The sequence below is a fragment of the Equus quagga genome, unplaced genomic scaffold (genome assembly GCF_021613505.1).
Source record: "Equus quagga isolate Etosha38 unplaced genomic scaffold, UCLA_HA_Equagga_1.0 153_RagTag, whole genome shotgun sequence".
Classification (NCBI taxonomy): domain Eukaryota; kingdom Metazoa; phylum Chordata; class Mammalia; order Perissodactyla; family Equidae; genus Equus; species Equus quagga.
The window spans coordinates 5,515,020-5,534,186 of record NW_025796915.1 but is presented as its reverse complement, the minus strand read 5'-3'; the positions used below and the strand labels follow the sequence as shown (position 1 = coordinate 5,534,186).

The window sequence follows — 19,167 nt, the reverse complement described above, 5'->3', positions numbered from 1 at the left end:
TTAGACGCGCACACCTGACAGCGAATTGTTAAGCAAACTGCGGAGCTTAGCAGCGCACACCCGACAGCAAATTTTCATGGGCCATTTGTGTTTGTAGGTTGGGAAAAAGCTCTCTGGAGGGTATATGTTGTTTTTTGGACAAAGTAACACTTGAGGGCAGTATCTCTCATGACATCTTTGCAGTATTGTTGGTTTTTGAGATTGTAATCCTAAAATGTATAGCTTCCACAAAACATTTTGAGGGATTCTGTAGTAATTTTAATCTCAGTCTTTAAAAGTCCAGCTGAGAACAGTACCTCAGCCCTTCAGTTTCATGTTACTTGACACTAACAGGAGCCAGTATTTGTGAGACCGTGACGTAAGTCGTCAGGCACTCGTGTTGTAGCTTGGGGGGACTCAGGCAGTTGTGAAGAGGGTCCTGGGCACTTGGCCTCTGGGGTAAAGACGCGGACTTTGATCCGGCAGAGACTTGTTTACCCAGGAAGGTCAGGACCAAGATAACCGACTCAGCTTCAGAGGCTGGTTGTGAAGCGACAGGATCACAAAGAAATCATAAGCTTAGGCATAATTTGATCAGTACCAGGATATACAGTTGAGAAAGTCGGGCTAGCAGCAGGGCACTGAGGGATCATTACTGAAAAGGCAGTGCGTAATGGTAGTGATTTTCAAAGGTGGATCTGCTATGCTGGGCAGCTCCTTAGCCAGGAGACTGAAGGGTCAAGAGTAGAATCCAGGGCCTGCCCAGTGGCACAGCGGTTAAGTGTACACAGTCTGCTTCGGCACCCTGGGGTTCACCGGTTCAGATCCCGGGTGCGGACATGGTGCCACTTGGCAAGCCATGCTGTGGTAGGTGTCCCACATATAAAGTAGAGGAAGATGGGCATGCATGTTAGCTCAGGGCCAGTCTTCCTCAGAAAAAAGAGGAATATTGGCAACAGATGTTAGCTCAGGGCTAATCTTCCTCAAAAAAAAAAAAAAAAAAAAAAGAGTAGAATCCAGCCCTGAGAAGATTCTAGATGCTTGGAAGAGCTAGCCTCTGGCTGTTCTGGGAGTTGGGGTTGGCTTGGAGTACCAGGATGGCAACCTATCAGCACCAAGTAGGAAATACAGAGGCAAAAGCGTTGTCCAACAGACATGTCAGTAATGGGGTGGGAAGTGTAGCAACTCAGGGGTTTTGTAAGCATAATCAACTCCCCTTGAGAGCACTGGCTTATCTGTGTTTGCTTGCTTGCTTTGATGGATGGCAGGGACTTATGGGGTTATGGTGTGGACAAGTGAGCCTTGGAGCTGGATCTTAGACACTGGATTTGGAATCTAAGAAAGTGACTTTATTTCAAGCTATAGCAGCTTATGTAAGAGGAGAGTTAGAGGTTATTTTCCTAACTCAGTGATGACTGACTCAAGAATTGGATGAACTAGAATCTGGGGGTATTAGTAAGTTTAGCTATGAGAAACAGACGAAGACTGAAGCAGGAAAAATGAAACAATTTTTTTTTGCTAAGCTGATGTACAAAGAGAGAAATTTTAAACTAGAATGCTTACAATTTATTAGTTTATAATTTATAAAACAGAAGCACCAAATGTGGTAGTATAATTGAATGCATGAAATAAATTCTAAACGCTAAGCACACATTAAAAGAATTAAACTATTATCTATTTTTTAATTTTACTTCTATTTTAAACCAATTTATTCAGGGCCTGTATTTTTAAACATCATATCTTTGTAAACCATTAACATTCAGTTATTTCCCTATCCTAATCATTCTTTTTTTCATTATGAGGAGGATTCGATCACTTCTACAGTTTTATGTAGGCTTATAGCACTGATTTATTTTCCTTAAAGGTTACATTAGCTTGATTTTTACTGGAAGGAAATATTTCTAATAAATCTCCCTGTTAGAGTTGTTCACACTCTGATCAATAGAGCTACATTTTCTTCGAAGACTCTTGAAAATCTCAGAGTAAAGCACTCCTGTCTGGCCATTTTATTACACTAGTAGAATTCTTAAAGGGCCCTGCACATATTTACTTCACATGTAATACATTATATATAACTTTTTGCATAATAGAGGCTTACTGTTTTAAATACAGCTGAAGGTATATGTTAAGGTTTCATCCTACTTTAAGCATTCTAAATGTTCTGCAAAGTTCAAAGTGAGTGTTGAATATGTAAAGATACACTTAAAATCTAAGCTTCTGAGGAAATGTTCAAAGGACCACCTTACCATTAATGAATTTCAGGATGAAATTGTTTTCATCAGAGTAAACTATAGATAACTGAATTTCTTGCTCTTCCTAAGATATCATCCAGCTCAGGAGTCTATGATTCTATGAGAGATCCTTTGATGTGGTTTTTTTTTTTTTTTTCTGATGACTTAGTTGCCTGGACAGTCTTTTTATCAGTGGATCGATGGCCAGGGCATTTCTCTGGTTATGTGACATGGTTCTTTGAATCATCTGAACCTCTATCGCAGAAGGCAATTACATTGAGTGTTTTCTGATGTTAAGTCAATTTTATGTGAAATAATTTATATTTGGAGGTTTTTTTAAAATACAATGAGAGCTTAGACTTAATTTTAATAATTACCCTTGTCAAAGTATATTGACTTTTACATGAATGATTTACGATTGGGTCTAAGATGCTTAGTTCATGGAGGCAAGAACTGGTTCTGTTTATCTTTTTCTCCTCTCAGCATGGGAGCACAAAAATACTCCTAATAATATTTGCAAGGGGAGGCAGGCTGCCAAGTCAGAACTTTATTAACTTTTTAAAATGTTTTCTAGGCAAAAGCTGACTGTATGTCCTATCATCGATGGGGAAGAGCACCTTCGTTTGTTGAATTTTCAACACAATTTTATAACTCGGATCCAAAATATTTCTAATCTGCAAAGGCTAATATTCTTGGATTTATATGATAACCAGATTGAAGAAATTAGTGGGCTTTCTACTCTGAGATCCCTCCGGGTCCTTCTGTTGGGGAAAAACAGGTAATCTTTGTAGAACAATTTTTGTTATACTTAGAACTAATGTTGAGTCCTGTGGTGTTTAGATGGCAACTCAGAATTGAATAACACTTGAGAAACTAATAGATTAAAATTTTTGAAAGATTATTTGAATGGATAAAGACTTAACCATAATTTGTTTTATGAGATTCAATCTGACAATTAGTCAAATAACCAAATAACATTTATGGAGTGTGTATTTTATTATTTCCATTGCTTTCCAGTACCATATCTTATCTGGAAGTAAATAGCAGACTTTGGCCTTACCTTTATGTTCTCTTGGCTATGTTTTAAGCGTGTGTATCCACGTTAGGCTTACGTGTTTCACTTGTGATTCTTCTCAGTGCTTGACTGAGGGTAGACATTTGATACTTTGTGACTGTCAAATTACTGACTGATTCTTGTTCAGAGGGTATTTTCAGTGTGTCTATAATGGTACGTCCTGTATGAACCTGCCCAGTTCCTTTCATGAGGCTCTATTGTGGAGTGCAGCAACACAATTCCTGAGTAATTTCCTTGAGATTTGTTCATGACTTTTCTCTCCCTTCTGTTTTACTGGATAGCTTTTACAACGCCTGCAAAGAAGACCTTTTTAGCAAAATCCAAAAATGATTTCTATGTTATCAAATGATGTAGTTTAGATATAGCATTATACCTAAACATGCCCCTCTGTATATACCTAAAGAATTACCCCTTTACTCTCACTAGCCAGTGGTAAATAGAAAATACTTTTTCCCAAATCACGTCCCAGAGTTCTAGGCTCTTGTCTGTTCTCTGTGGTTTCTTGAAAGTTCCAATCATTGTAGTTTATCACCTACTATTAAATCAAGTGTTAAACTAAGTATTATGGTAGCATGAGGGAATTTGGGGGAATTATAGGATCATAGAGTATTAAGCTTGAAGTGACCTCAGAGATCAGCTCTCTCATTTTATATATGGAGAAATTTTTATATATGGAGACATAAAGTGACTTTTGCAAAGTTAGATATGTACAAACTATATACAGTGTGAATATGCCACCAGAGCAGTTCACTGAGTAGAGTGAGGAGTAAACTTTTCATACAGTTAAGGCTTTCCCTTCTAGGTGCTCCCTATTATCTCTCCCAGAGATTTCTTTACTAGTTTCTGATCCTTGGAGTAATTGATGTGTTTGTCTAGCTTCCGTTTATTCTTCAGTACCATTGCCCTTTGCCAGCCCTGGGGTCTAGTGGTTAAGATTTGGTACTCTCACTGCCCTGGCCCAGGTTCATTTCCCAGTCAGGGAACCACACCACCTGTCTGCTGGTTGTCAGCTGCATGTTGCTGTGATGCTGAAAGCTGTGCCAATGTATTTCAAATACCAGCAAGGTCACCTATGGTGGACAGGTTTCAGTGGAGCTTCCAGATTAGACAGACTAGGAAGAAGGACCTGGGCACCCACTTCCAAATAATTGGCCATGAAAACCCTATGAATAGCAGTAGAACATCATCTGATATAGTGCTGAGAGGTGAGAGGTTAGAGCAAAAAAGGACCAGGCAGGCTTCTGTTCTGCTGTACACAGGGTCACTAGAAGTCTGGAATCGATTGGATGACACTGACAGCAACAAACCATTGCCTTTATGCCGTCCTTTTAGTCCTTGAGTTAGGTGCTTTCCAGTGATATTTTTAATCTCCTTTTCTAGTTTTAAACCTAGTTTTAAACAAGAGCTGCTCCTGGTTCCTAAGGTTTTAAATCATCTCTCAGTCTGCTCTCTTTTCCTGCTCCTCCTTTTCAGCTTCTTGGAAATAACCTTTTAAGTTTTTTCAAAATAATTTGTGCCTCAAAGACACCAGTCTATCTGGCCTTCTGACCTTTTTAAAGGTCTCTTTATTCCTTCAAGTCTCAGGGACGATGCCCTTCTCTATCCTTACCTTGGTCAAGTAAAAGCAATCTGATTCAGTCTCTTCTTCCTCTTTCTACTCTTCCATCTTTTTGTTTGTTTGTTTGCTTTTGGTCATATTTTACTTTATTTTTCACATAAGGAAAATTCCTGTTAAACAGTTCTAGAACTGTTCATATTGTTGCATAAAAAGAAAATGAGCCAGAAGACAACTTTCCACATTTTTCCAAAGTGCATATTTCTGAAGAATCAGTACAATGCAAATCTGATCCCTAAAACATATGCCTGGTGCTTTCCAACCTGCTGACTTTGTCATGGAAGGGGCCTGTGAGCCTTGAGGGTGCAAATCTCTCCTGTGGCAGTACTTTAGTGCACATTATGCAAACCTGACTGAGGACTGCTGGAGAGGAGAGAAGCACAGCTGCCACCCTGTCTCCTCACGTTTGTGGTGGATGACTCGTTATCCTCTGCTAGTCAAGTCCAGAAAGTTTTCTCCGTCCCACATTGCACAGCACAGCAGTGTCTTTAAAGCCAAGGCAATGGAACCATATATGAAAATCCAGGGCAACGATATGCCTCTAAGTTCAAGCAGCTCCAACAAAAATTTGTGCTCAGAACCTAGAAATACCCTGCTCAGATTCTGTGTGTGAAGTTTACATTGCTACCAAAGAACTCCCAACCCCTCTCTGTCACTTTGCTAGTGAAGTTCTTGCCATCTCTTCTACTTTCTATGTCCCCTGCCTGTCCTTGTGAGATCTTCTAGTGTTCTCGTGATCACAGGTGAATGAATAGAACTTCTCTGTGTTTTCTTCTGATCACCCAGGACTATGGATACCAAACTCTCTGCCAGACCCTGGGATTCTGTATTCCTTTCCTTTTGATTCCTTGAAGGTTCCCACTTAGGGATTTGTCTCTGACACCTGAAAGGCCCAGCATTCATATCGACCCTATAATGGGGTCTTTGTCCTCAGTTCAGTAACGTGCTGTGCCCTGCAGAGATGGGCTGTGATGTACCCCTAGAGGTCTGTGGCTGCTGATGGGTGATGGCTGAGCCTTCTCTTTGTCTCATTTCAGTCTGTTTAATGGGAGAACTTCTTTTTAAAAAATCTTTTGGGTCACATTGGTGTTAATATAATAATCCTTAACTAGTAGGGACTGACGAGGATTCTGAAAATTCCTCACATCAATACCTGATCTGACCAGTGGCCTCCTAGGTCAGCTGATGCCCTTCATGTGCCTCTGAATTCTTTAGAATGGATCTGTTTTTATGTCATTTCAGGTGCTAAGGGTGAGGAGAGAATCTATGGCAAAGGCAATTCACGGGAACAAGACAGCAAGATGTTTGGTTGGTCTTGGGTTTAACTGACTGAGTGACTTCTGTATTTTTCTTCCTATTCACCTGAGCAGTCAGAATCTGAAGTGAGAGTCATAAAGCCACTATGGGTCAAAGCTTAGAGAATGCCCAAGTCACGACACATAGGGACTGTTTTACTGGATAGCTTAACAGTGTGTGAGGCCCTGGTGGAATTCTGTGGGGAGACGTGCTGCACATGAAGGTTTCTGTGATTGAAGTGCCTTAAAGGTGCCCAGAGTTTCTGAAAAATACAGAAACAGATTACATTGATCCTCCAAATCAGAGAACTTCGCCGAGACCATCTCCATCCCTTGTGTATAATTTTCAAAATTTTAAAAATATAATTCTCAGACAAATAGATAGTAATTACAGGCCAGTGTTTTAATTAACTCAGTACGTAATGATGGAACCAGTAGGATGACAAAGCTCGTTCAAAGGAGCATAAGAGAAACTGATATATAGTCAATGAAAAGTGAAGAATGTTGGAATAAGATTGTTGTTATAAAACAGGTTAATATCCTACAAAGCAGTAAAATCATAACCCTCAGGTTATCTTTTCTTTTCTTTTCTTTTTTTGCTGAGGAAGATTTGCCTTGAGCTAACATCCATGCCAATTTTCCTCTGTTTTTTAGTAGATGGGCTGCCAGCACAGCATGGCCACTAACAGAGCAGTGTAAGTCCATGCCTGGGAGCTAAACCCAGGCTGTCAAAGTGAAGCACACTGAACTTAACCACTAGGCCACTGGGGCTTCCCCAGGTTCTTGTTTCTCTTAGACAAAATAAATTACATTCCTACCTGGCAAAAATCAGCATTACGTCTTATCAGTTTTCTACGAGTTAGTATATGACTTTACAGAGTTTGGGCTGTAATCTGTAGTGAATAGATGATCCTTAGGTAGGCTTGTGGACAGTGCTCTGATGTGACATTGAAAGGACATGCAGTCATCCCTTTGCCTTGTTTCCAAATTTTGGTTATCAACACTGAGTAGCACCCTTTCTTCTATACTTGCGTATCACTGCTTTAGAAAATTGGTTTTTGTACCTACCATTTGTTTTTCACTTGAATATTTATATTTTATTATTTACATTATCCCATATCATTAAATGTTCTTTGAAAATATAATTTTTAAGAGCTGTATGATATATATATGAATATATGTAATAATTTACTTAATATTTCCCTTTTGTTAGACATTTACATTGTATCCTTTATTTTGCTATGCTAATGCTGTGATGAATATCCTTTTCCATAAATCTTTGTCTGCATCTCTGATTATTTCCTTATAATAGGCCTTAGTATTTTCTGTGTAACAGGGGAGTCATCGTCATAAGGTTCGCGTGAGGGGAGAATTGAGATTTGATGAGGAGGAAGGTCTATATTTCAGGGCAGTGCTTCTCAAAGTGTGATCCCTGGACCGGCAGCATCAGCAGCACCCAAGAAGTGGTTCTAAATGCAAGTTTTTGAACCCTATTGTAGGAATTCTGGAGATAGGGCTCAGCAGTCTATTTTTAGCAAGCCCTCCAGATGATTCTGATGCACACACAGAAGTTTGAGAACCTCTGTTTTAGGAAATGTAAACTTGGGAAAATAAAAGAATTGAATACAAGGCTTCTCTAATAGCTATGAGGTCGGATTGCTGTTAGAAAGCATCACTCTGTCCTAAGCCATATTATTAGGATACTGTCACCTTCTCTAACTGTTCAACGTATTTCAAGAGCAAAGCAGTTGGAGGAATAATTTTGTTGAAAGTTTTGTCTGTTTTCCCATCTCGTTTGGCTGCTACTGTTAGTATTGTTAATAATATTGGCTGTTATTATTAGAGATATTTCATTGTTCTATAGGATAGTATTACATGCCTGACTCGGGATGAAGGCTAATTAAGGATTCCGCTGAGTCTGGAAGGATGTTAATGGTTTGGATGAAGTGACTGAGCAGTGTTGAGGCAGTAGGGTGCTTTCTAGGAAAAGAGCAGATTCTGCCAGTGTGATGGTGTGAAAGAGGAGACTGAGGAGGAGATTGTGGTCATGGGGGAGTGTGTGTGTGAGAGAGAAGGGAGAGAGGAGGAACCAGAATCACGCTGTGATGGTACATAGTGAGTGTATGAGAAATATTTTTATAAATTAAATTGGCTTGAATTGGTTTTGGTGATAGAAGTCTGGATTTGGCACTGATGTAAGATGGCTGAGGTAAATGGAGATAGAAATTCATGAACTTTAAGTCTGCATTATGTTCACATGCTGATCAGCATGTATGAAGTTTCAAGGGGCGATCCAGGTTCTGGATCAGTTGGAGGCAGCTGGACAGGTAAGGTAGCCGCAGAAGATAGGAGTGACGGAGACAGTGGGTAGACCCTAACCATTAGGGAATGTAAGAGGGGACTTCTTAGAGAGAAAATTCTGTGTTTTTCAACTTCTAGCAATGTTTTAGCTTTTCATGAGATGGCAAATCAAAAATTCCAAATAAATATTACAGCTGAGCAGGTCCAGTAGAAAGCATTTAGGTAGTTTGTATTTGTGATAAATAATCCTGTTGTGAATACCCTTGTACATGAAATTCATCCATTTAGTTAGTATGTTTATTCATTCATTCAACAAATATTTATTAGGTACCTACTTGTGCCAGGCACTGTCATGAATGCTGGGGATAGAGTAGAGAACATGTCAAAGTTTCTGCTCTCTTGAGCTCCTATTTTGGTTTGAGGAAGGAGATCATAAAAAGGTAAACATATAAATAATATAATCTTAGGCAAGGATAACTGCAATGAAGTCAATTAAAAGCAGAGAAAGGAGAGAGTAATGGGGATGGGAAAGGGGAGAGCTATTTTTGATAGGATCATCTGGAAAGGCCACTCCGAAAAGATATTTGAGCCAAGATCTGAATAATGTGAAGGCATGAACCATGTGAAGTCCTGGGGAAGAACATTAAGGAAGAAGGAACTGCAAGGGTAAACCCCCAAGGCAGGAATGAATTTGTTAGGTTAGAGACAGCAAGAAAGCCCCTGTGACTGGAGCAGAGTGAATGGGTGCGCCTCAGTGATGGTAGGAGAGAAGGCGGAGGAAGAGTCAGCAGCCAAATGGTTTAGGGCCTTGAAGACTGAGGTTAGGAGTTTACATTGTATTCTAAGGTGAAGGGAACTGCCTTGAATAAGTGCCTTATCCTAAGGTTCTTAGAAGTAGAATTGCTCTTCTCTAAAGATCTAACTTTTAAGCTGTCTTTGAGATGTTCCCTGCAGTGGGACTGCATCTTTAACGTTATAATTAAATCAATGGGAAGTATGTTTTTCTTTAATATGTATAATTATATATGGTCTCTCTCTCTTTATATAGCTGGTTCTCTATCTGTATATAGAGAATAAATTAAAATGAGTTATGCCTTAGCATGTTTTGATTTACAATAGGTGTGATACATCCATATTTCTATCTACTTATTATGATTTTCAGAATCAAGAAAATCTCAAATCTGGAGAATCTAAAAAGCTTAGATGTCTTGGACCTTCATGGAAATCAGGTATCGTAAAGCCTTTTTATTTCTTTCTTTTTTGGCAAAAGTCCAGGAAATTTGGTATTATAAAAGTTTTAAGTTATGTTCATGTTGAATTTTTGAAGAGTTACTTCACTGATTCACTGAAATTTCTAAGGTATTAAGCCTATTTATATAAGATTTGGTAATACCTTGGCAGTAAATGACAGACAAAACATATAAAACATTTGGAATCCTTATAGTTAGGACAATTTTGTTTCTTATTTAGTCCTTTATTAACTTATCTTTTAAGTAGACGTTATCCAACCCCAACCCAAGAGCTAGGTTGTTACTAATGGTTTTCTTCTACTTAAGTGTTCCTCCTTCATTCCAAGGTAACCCCAATTCTGGATTTCACATTTATCATTCCTCTTTGGTTTTTTTTCAGTTCGTTTTATCACGTATAATTGTGTCTAAATAATATATTGTTTAGTAGTATTGTCTGTTAATTTAAAAAAGGCATCATACTCTATGTTGACATCTAGTGTTTGCTTTTTGGATACAACATTATGTTACTGAGAGTCATCTGTTTGAATAAGTAGCTGTAGTTTATTCATTTCCACTGTTGTATGTTTCATGTTGTGGCTATATGAAAACTTTTTTCTCTAGTTTATTATTGATAGATGTTTGAGTTGTTTCCTTTTGTTGTTGTTGTTTGCTTTGTTTCCTGTTAGGAATAGTTCTTCTAAGAACATTGATGTATGTGTTTCTTCCATACACCATAAGGACTCTAGAGTCTATATCTAGGAGTGAAACTGATGGGTCATAGGTTATTTGAATGTTTAATTTTAAAAGATAACGCCAAATTGTTTTCCAAAGTGGTTGTACCAGTTTATGCTCCTACCAGTAATATTTAAGAGATCTGTTGCTTCAGTCTTTTTTTTTTTTCCTTCATAAAGCTCACCTTCACCTGTGATCATTCTTTTTTCTTTTTTGAAGGATTGGCCCTGAGCTAACATATGTTGCCAATCTTCCTCTTTTTTTCTTCTTCTCCCTAAAGCCCCCAGTACATAGTTGTATATTCTAGTTGTAGGTCTTTCTAGTTCTGCTATGTGGGACGCCACCTCAGCATGGCTTGATGAGCGGTGCTTGGTCCGTGCCCAGGATCCAAACTGGCCAAACCCTGGGCAGCCAAAGTGGTGTGCATGAACTTAAGCACTCAGCCATGGGGCCAGCCCCCACGTTCTTTTCAACATTTGGAATCGTCAGGCTTCTTAATTTTTGCTGATTGAGTTTGTGTAAAGTGTTGTCTCCTTGTGGTTTTGATTTATATTTCCCTGATTACTATATACTCTGGGCTTATTGTTCTGTTCAGTCAATTTGTCTACCCCTCTATCTGTCTGTCTGGATTTCTCTATCTGGTTTATTTCCCCTCCTTATTCTTCTCTCTCAGAGCATCTCAGCTGTCTTTTTAACCCTTTGCTCTTCCATTTAAATTTTAGTGTTTGAAATGTATTTATTTATGAATAGCTACATGAGCTACATACTCCTGCAGAAGGTAAAGCCTCTCCTGAGGTAGTGAGCATACATTCTGGGATGGTCCAGGAGTCCCTGCCTGTTGATAAACAAGATCTGTCACTGCCATTTGCGGTTGGTCAGGCGCAAACCTCAGTATGATCTCTGTAGATTTTCTAACAGCTGTTAGTCCCAATTGTTTTGGTGAAAAGCTAATGTAATTAATAAAAACCTTGATAGATCTAGATAGGCCACATCTGCTAGGTTCTAATCTCATCGCAGCCCTCTCTGTGTGTCTGTGTGTGCACGTTGTGGGAGGAGTGCCGAAGACCTGGGAATTGCCCAGCTCTGCAGGCGGGTTAGTGTTGCTCTAATAGAATTGAAGTTATCCAGTTAGATAGTGATAGAATGGGAAGAGAAATTAAAGAGTTTTGTCAGTGAGAAATATCATATGCAAAAGCACTGAGACTAGAAACAATATGGTAAGTATTTTTTACTGCTAGAAAATTTAGCACATGTTGTGGACTGGTGAGAGATGAGGCAAGAAAAGTAGGTAAAGGGCAGATTGGAGGACTTTGTACTCCTTGTCATAACAAGGAATTGCCATTTAACTTGTAGCCCACTATTTTTAAAACTATTCATAAGTATAAATGAAACATTTTATGGTAGCAATATTTTTATTAAGTTTATTTAAAAATGTATATATGAGAAATAAACATTTATCCAGGATCTCTAAGAGAACTAACATATCACTTGATCTATATACTGTGTATAGGAATTATTTACCAACCATTATGTTGATGAAAACTGCTCTATCCCTTGTTAGCTGACCTGTGTTAACTGTCTTATAATTTCAGCATACATTTGTCATGTTGCGTGTATTAATATTAAATATTTGTACCACACAAATTATTTCTCAAGGCTCTTTAACTACAAGAAGGAAGTTTGAAATGAAAATCTAAGTCTTGTTTCAAAATATCTAACCAGTAAGCAAAAATTTGGAGTATTTCAAAGCGAAGACAGACTTGGTGACCTTAAGCTTCTAAAAAGTCAGGAGATAAACTATTGAAGATGAAACAATGTCCAACTCTAAAAAAAAGGGTCAGGTAGCTAAAAAACTAAGAGAAAATTAAGTGAATTTTTTGTCTTTGAATTTACTTCCATTGGAAATAAAAATGATACTTGTATATTTTGAAATTAAATAAAATTGATTTATGGATGTGAAGACATTCTGAGGAACGATGATAGTGTTCAAGAAATAGATTGAGGAATGGAAAGAGATGGAGGGAGGTAAAACGAGACAGACAACAGCTGAGAGACTAATCCGATAATCCTGGTGAGAAGTGATAGTGGCTTGAACGGAAGTAGTAGCAATAGGGATAATAATAGGGGGACAGATTGAATAAATATTTAAAGAGTAGAAACATCAAGATTTAGCAATTGTTAATACATGAGTAGCGAAGTATACAGAGGAATCTGGGAGGGTAACTCCCAATTTCTGACCTAGATTTTTTTTGATCTACCAGAATTTGTTCTCTCGGTAACGCTTGTGCTTCGAAAAGAATCTGTTCTTTCAGTGGTATCTTTTCCTTCAGGGAGAGCTTGCCCTTTCTGTGGTTGCTTCCCTGAAAGCAGACATTCACTCTGTCAGTATTGTTGAGTAGGAAGGTTGTCTTTGTTTAGACAGAGCAGTCTGGTTACTCTTATACACAAAGCTAAGACTGGAAAATCCAGCTTTCCTGTATGTATTAGGAAACTCTGCAGTCTGACTTGGGACCCTCTCTCTGATCAGTGTGACCCATGATTGGGCTTCCAAACATTCCCATCAACTCTTCTTCTTGCTGTGAAGTTTATTAACTAATCAAGAACCATGCTCTCACCCTACACCGCCCTTTGCTTAAAGTTTCTATCGTTTACTCTATTCTTGTGACTTTGTCTATGGCTGTGACGAGTAACAGACTTTATTCTGTCAGAGATGTTATATATGATTCCAGCCTATCTGATTGCAAACCAAGATGCCCAACAATATCATTAGTGATTTTTTTTTAAAAATTACGGGTTGATACCTGTATATTAGATTTAACATTAACAATGTTTCTTTTCAGAGTTACCAAACTAAAGGGTAACTCTAAAATGTAGGCATTCTAATTGTAAGTCCCACCAGGACCAAATGGAATTGGAGAGAGGTAGTTTTCTAAAAGAAAAGCCCCAGGATTATTTGCAGAAGGGAGAAAACACCCTATTCAGGTTATACAACAATTGTGCCCCTTCATCCTGTATATTTATATCTTTCTTGAGCTCAGGAAAGTTTTATTTATTTAAATATTGCTTTTCCATTTATGTTTGTTATATCTATGTTGTTTGTCTTTCGTATCCCCATCTTATCTTTTATTCCTCTTATCTCTATTTTTTCTTAGTATTTCAGGAGAATTTCTCAAGCCTGTGCTGACATTACTCATTTTCTACAGTGTCTATTTTGCCTTTTGCTGATTCCATACGTTTCAGATTACATCACCTATTTAGTTTTGAAATGTTTTTGTCCATGTCTTGTTATACAGTTCTGTCATCTGAAAATACTGATAACCTTGTTTCTTCCTTTACAATTTTTTGTTTAATTTATTGTCATTTTACATTAGTTAGGCCAAAAATCTTAGGACAAATTTTAAAGCATGGTCAGATGTTACCTTTATGTATTATTGAATTTATAATAAACATACTTGGGTTTCCCTTCTCAAACCTGGATAGAATCTAGATGATATTTCTTGAATGTAAGGTAAGGTCAAAACAACAACATAGAAACTGGATTATAAAACTAAAAAAATTCTGTTAGCTAACATCTGCTTTGAATTGTTAAATGAAAAATTTCAAATAATACATATGTGTGATGGCAATACATAGAAAATTAATCTCTAGTGATTTTGCAGTTTATTTTTAATGTTCAGAGGAAAAAGTGTTATGTGTATGACTCATTGTTACTTAAGTACATTACATTAAAAGGTTGATGAAGCTCCCCAAAAGGACCTCTACTTCTGTGTCACGTAGAAACTCATCCCATTGTGCTATGCTTGCTATATTACAATAGTACAATAGTGGGGCTTAAAATCCTGTTGAGGTCTCATCACTTCATGGGTATAGCTTTTGCTTATCCTGACCTTGCTGTGAAACTCTAGCTCCTCTGCTGCAGTTCAGTGCTTATGTACATGTGCATATTCCATGATTCAAGTCCTCTCGTTCTAAACAGTTAATGTCTACCTGACTAAACATTATCTATCTGTCCCCTCTCTCTTTTTTTTTTTTTGGAGGAAGATTAGCCCTGAGCTAACTGCTGCCAATCCTCCTCTTTTTTCCTGAGGAAGACTGGCCCTGAGCTAACATCCGTGCCCATCTTCCTCTACTTTATATGTGGGACGCCTACCACAGCATGGCTTGCCAAGCAGTGCCATGTCCGCACCCGGGATCCGAACCTGCGAAGCCCAGGCCACCGAAGCAGAACATGCTCCCTTAACTGCTGCACCACCAGGCCGGCCCCTGTCCCTTCTCTTAAACATTTCCACTAATAAAGAATATCACCCTCTACTGGGGATCCTAGATCCTTGAGTTATTTCCATTCAGACTCTTGACTGCTCTCAGGATCCTGCAGTATAAATGGAATTAACAAGGGAAACTTAGTATCATTCCTTTTCCTTGCTTCTCTCAGAGGACAGAATTGCTTGGTCAAAACATTGTGAGCTTATGCCTTGGGCTCATAGTAAGTTTCTGTTTGGCAAGTAGTATGTATACTTCTTGTTATCTTCATGGGACTTGGCACAGTATTGGGCACTTAGAGAGGTCCCAAACGACGGACTTGTTGATTACTGGATAAAATTTGCTTCAAATATGTACTATTTTCAAATTATAAAATATGTTTCTTTAGTTAATTTTCACAAGTTAAATGACTTCATGTTATCTACAATAGAGGAAATAGAAATAGATTTTTAAATGTCTTCATATAAACCTGTCAGTGAATCCAATGACTCTATCTTTTATTTTTAGGGTTTTTATAACATGCATGTCTGAGATTTATGGCTGCTAATCATCCCTTCCTCATTTTTTAACAGATTTCTAAAATCGAAAATGTCAGTCATTTGTGTGACTTGAGAGTTTTAAATCTTGCCAGAAACCTTTTAAGTCATGTTGATAATCTTAATGGGCTGGACTCACTAACTGAACTTAACCTGAGACATAATCAAATCACTTTTGTGGTGAGTATTAAAGTAGAATCAATATGTGATCCCTGGCTTTTCTTTTAAGGAAATGAAATAAATGTTATAGCATTGCTTTATGCAAAGTAAGAATCAAAGGTAATTTAGTTTTTTCTGAATTTAAATTGTGGATATAATTATTAAGCTTTATAATATTTTGATTTGGGAAGTGTTAACATGTTTTCCATTAGAAAGGGTATAGAAGTATGAGTAAATGAATCAGCTAGTGTAAATGAACACTGAATCCTTTCCTGTTTTGTCCTGGGTGTTTTAATAAGAAAGAAGGTTATTGGTGACTGAAAGTTGATTAATTGTTGCACCAAGAGGAGAAAGGCACAGAGAGGAGAGCTTGAGCGCTGTGAAAACATGCATAAATATCATATCCCTTGCAGTTTTTAAAGAGGCAACTTGGTTTAGCAGAAAGAGCATTGCATAGGGCTTCAGAGGCCTAGTTCTGGTCTCAGCTTCATCTTTCATGAGCTGTGTGACCTTCGCTAGATCACTTTAACTCTTAAGCCTCAGTTTACTGTTCACTAAAATAAGGGCATTTGGGCTAGATTATCTGTAGGGTCCTTTTTGCTTGTTGACTCTGAAAAAAGACTTAAAGATGGTAGAGAACTGGCATGTGAGCAGGAGGACAAGAGTTAGCATTGTGGGGGCAAAACCACAGAAAGGCGACTCTAGAACTCTGAAGATAAGCTTCATTAGATTTATAGTTATGCTCAAGTTCAGCAACTAAGTAACAGCTTGGTGCTCAGGTATTTTTGACTTGTGCATATGTGAAGAGCACTAGAAATACAACTTTTAGCTGTGTGATATGATACAGGCAAGGACGACTTCTAATGATTTGTAAGAATGTTATTTGTTCTTTTAACAAGTTTCCTTTGTTTATATGCAATAAAAAACTTCATTAGGTTCTCTCTGGATATCATTTAAGCACTTTTAAAGGCACAATATAACTCTGAACTTTTTCAAGACTTTGAGTTCCTTAGTAAATAATTAAGTATAACTGTAAGTGGTACCCTTGAAAAGGTTGGGGGACAGATGATGCGTTATATCTAGGCCTCATTGTACAGGCTGGTTTCATTTTGAAGTTTTCCCAGAAAATCTGAGCCAAGTAGTGCTCATATTTTTTAGGAGGTTGAGATAATTTCAGAACCTTCGCCAAGACATGGATTTATTCCAGAACCTCTAAATTTTATCATGCCATCCCCAGATTGGATTTAAATACTGCAAATGGCTTGTTTATTTTAGAAGACATCCAGACTGAGTTAATCTGTTTCATTGCTGAGTCTCTAGGAACTGCTCAGTCTGGACTTAACCTGACCTTAAGATTTGGGTATAGTGAGAATCCAAAAAGCTTTGGTAGGGTAGGGTACAGAAATTTATAGGCTCTAGCATATCCCTGTCTATATTTTGTCTTTCATTTGGAAAATTCAAAATGCATATAGAAGAAATTGCTTACTGAATTTCCCATTGAGTATTATGTCTAATCATTACTGGTATCGTTTAAGCAGTAATAAACATTTTATGGAAGAAGAAATTGCATTAATTTCTAAAAGCTAAAAAGATTTAGTGATAAGTATTATACATATATGATTATCATGATAATGATAAGTATCATGTATATTAATTTACAGGAAATTGTGAGTATACATTTAAGGATAAATAAGAAACTTTACTCAACTCTTGTTTGTTTCTTTTTCAAAGCATCCTTTTCTTAAAAGAGCCAAGAGACTTTTAAATTTGAAGATTCTTTTTTTTTTCATCATCTTTTCTTTTCTCCAGGGTCAGTTATCACACTCTTTCTTTTTCCTTTTTTTTTTCTTCCATGGTTTTGATTTTCCTCAATGGCTGGTAATCCTTAAATGAAGGACCATGTTAAGTAGTGGCTGGGTCTCTTGTGCAGTTGAATAGGTTTTTTTAACCATAAGGTCTCTCCCTGGAATGATGACTAGCTTTGTGTAAGTTTTTAAATCCCACACATTGGCAGACTTCCCTTTAGAGTAAGTGGAAGGGAAAAGGCAGGCTCGCTCTGTAGTTGCCAAAATAGGAAAGACTTTACTTTTGGGAGTAGAAGGGCTTCAGTAGCTTTTGTGCCAGGTAATACTGCCATTCCTTTTTCCCCTCTGGTTCTACTGTGGCCAGTTATTAATCATCTCCATAGATAAAACACCCGCACTCTCCATCCTTCTTTGACAGATGCTCTATTTTGTTTAGAGAGCAGATCCTGAGGCTCCAGCTGGGGGTTTCTTCAGCCAGCTGGTCTGTGTGTGCATGGCAGGGGTGGGAGTGGGCTGGGAGTAGGATGGGTTTGTTGGTGTTCCAGGAATAGCTGTTGAGTAGACGGACATTTAATTACACATCTGCTTGATTGCCCACAGTTAGCCGCAGTCCACGCCTGCTCTTTGTACGTGTTAACCCTGAGCATGGAGTGAGATGGCATTCTGTCAGACAGAACTGCTGCCTTTGCAGCGCAGCGTCTCTCCTGCTAGTTTTAAGCTGCAGTTTTCTCTGTTCACAGTTATCTCCAACAAGATCCTATCTGTTTTCCAACTTCCTGAAATTCACCAAAAATGCCAGTCTGTTAATGATAACTCTTGTTTTTAGCATTTTCGTGGATTTACTCATTTTGTGTTTTTTTTTTTCTGCTTCACCCACTGAATCTTGGGAAGGAGATGAAACAAATACCTTACCTACTTCATCATCTTATTAGAAACCTTCTCTGATGTTTTTGATGTAGAAAAGTTACTGTTTGTTTGTTGTAGTTAAATTCACCAATCTTTTTCTTGGAAATTTTGTAAATTTCAAACCAGATATCTTTTTAGTTTATATATTTCCCTGTTAAAAATTACTAAACATTTCAGACACTCTTAAAAGATCAGGAAATAATGTTACCAACATTTGTATATCCAGCAATCAACTTAACAAATAAAAGCCTTTCAATTTTCCTGTTGTCTTTCAAATACCGGTGAAACCTCTTGTGTAACCCTCCCCCATCACATTCCCTCCCTCCTTCGCAGAGGTTACCACAATTCTGAATTTGGTGTTTATTCCTATGCGTGTCTGTTTCCTTTTCCCATATATGTATGTATCCCTAAACAATATGAAATAATTTTCTTGCATCCTTTTAAATATTCTGTAAATGGTATCCTACTGTACGTATCTTCTGTAAGTTGCTTTTCTCAACATTCTGCTGAGATTTATCTATGTTGATACTTGTAGCTCTAGATCACTAATTTTAATTACGTATTATTCCCTTGTATGATTGTAATTAAATATTCTTTTATTTATGGACAATCATGGCATTTTCAATTTTTTGTTGTTATTTATTTAGTCTAATGTTAAGATCAGCTTTCTTTTGTTTTTTTTCCCCTAGTATATCTTTTTTCTTTAAAGATTGGTCCTGAGCTAACATCTGTTGCTAATCTTCCTCTTTTTTTTCCTTCTTCTCCCCAAAGCTCCCCAGTACATAGTTGTATATTCCAGTTGTAGGTCTTTCTAGTTCTGCTATGTGGGACGCCGCCTCAGCATGGCTTAATGAGCGATGCTGAGTCCGTGCCCAGGATCTGAACCGGTGAAACCCTGGGCAGCCAACTCGGAGTGTGCGAACTTAACCACTGGGCCACGGGGCCAGCCCCCTGGTATATCTTTTTTATTCCTTAACTTTTTTGTGATTTTTTTTTTTTTTTGGGGAAGATTAGCCCTGAGCTAACCTCTGCTGCCAATACTCC

At 37.9% G+C, this 19,167-nt stretch overlaps 1 protein-coding gene across 2 annotated transcripts in view; it reads left to right on the top strand.

Moving 5' to 3' along the window:
* Positions 1-19,167, top strand: part of LOC124233040 (leucine-rich repeat-containing protein 49) — a 137,092-nt gene that overhangs the window by 9,329 nt on the left and 108,596 nt on the right. For both annotated transcript variants that reach the window (XM_046650057.1, XM_046650058.1), the window contains 3 exons: positions 2,785-2,988; positions 9,659-9,725; positions 15,290-15,433. In XM_046650057.1, coding sequence (XP_046506013.1) covers positions 2,785-2,988; positions 9,659-9,725; positions 15,290-15,433 — 415 coding nt within the window. The remainder of the gene's footprint in view (positions 1-2,784; positions 2,989-9,658; positions 9,726-15,289; positions 15,434-19,167) is intronic.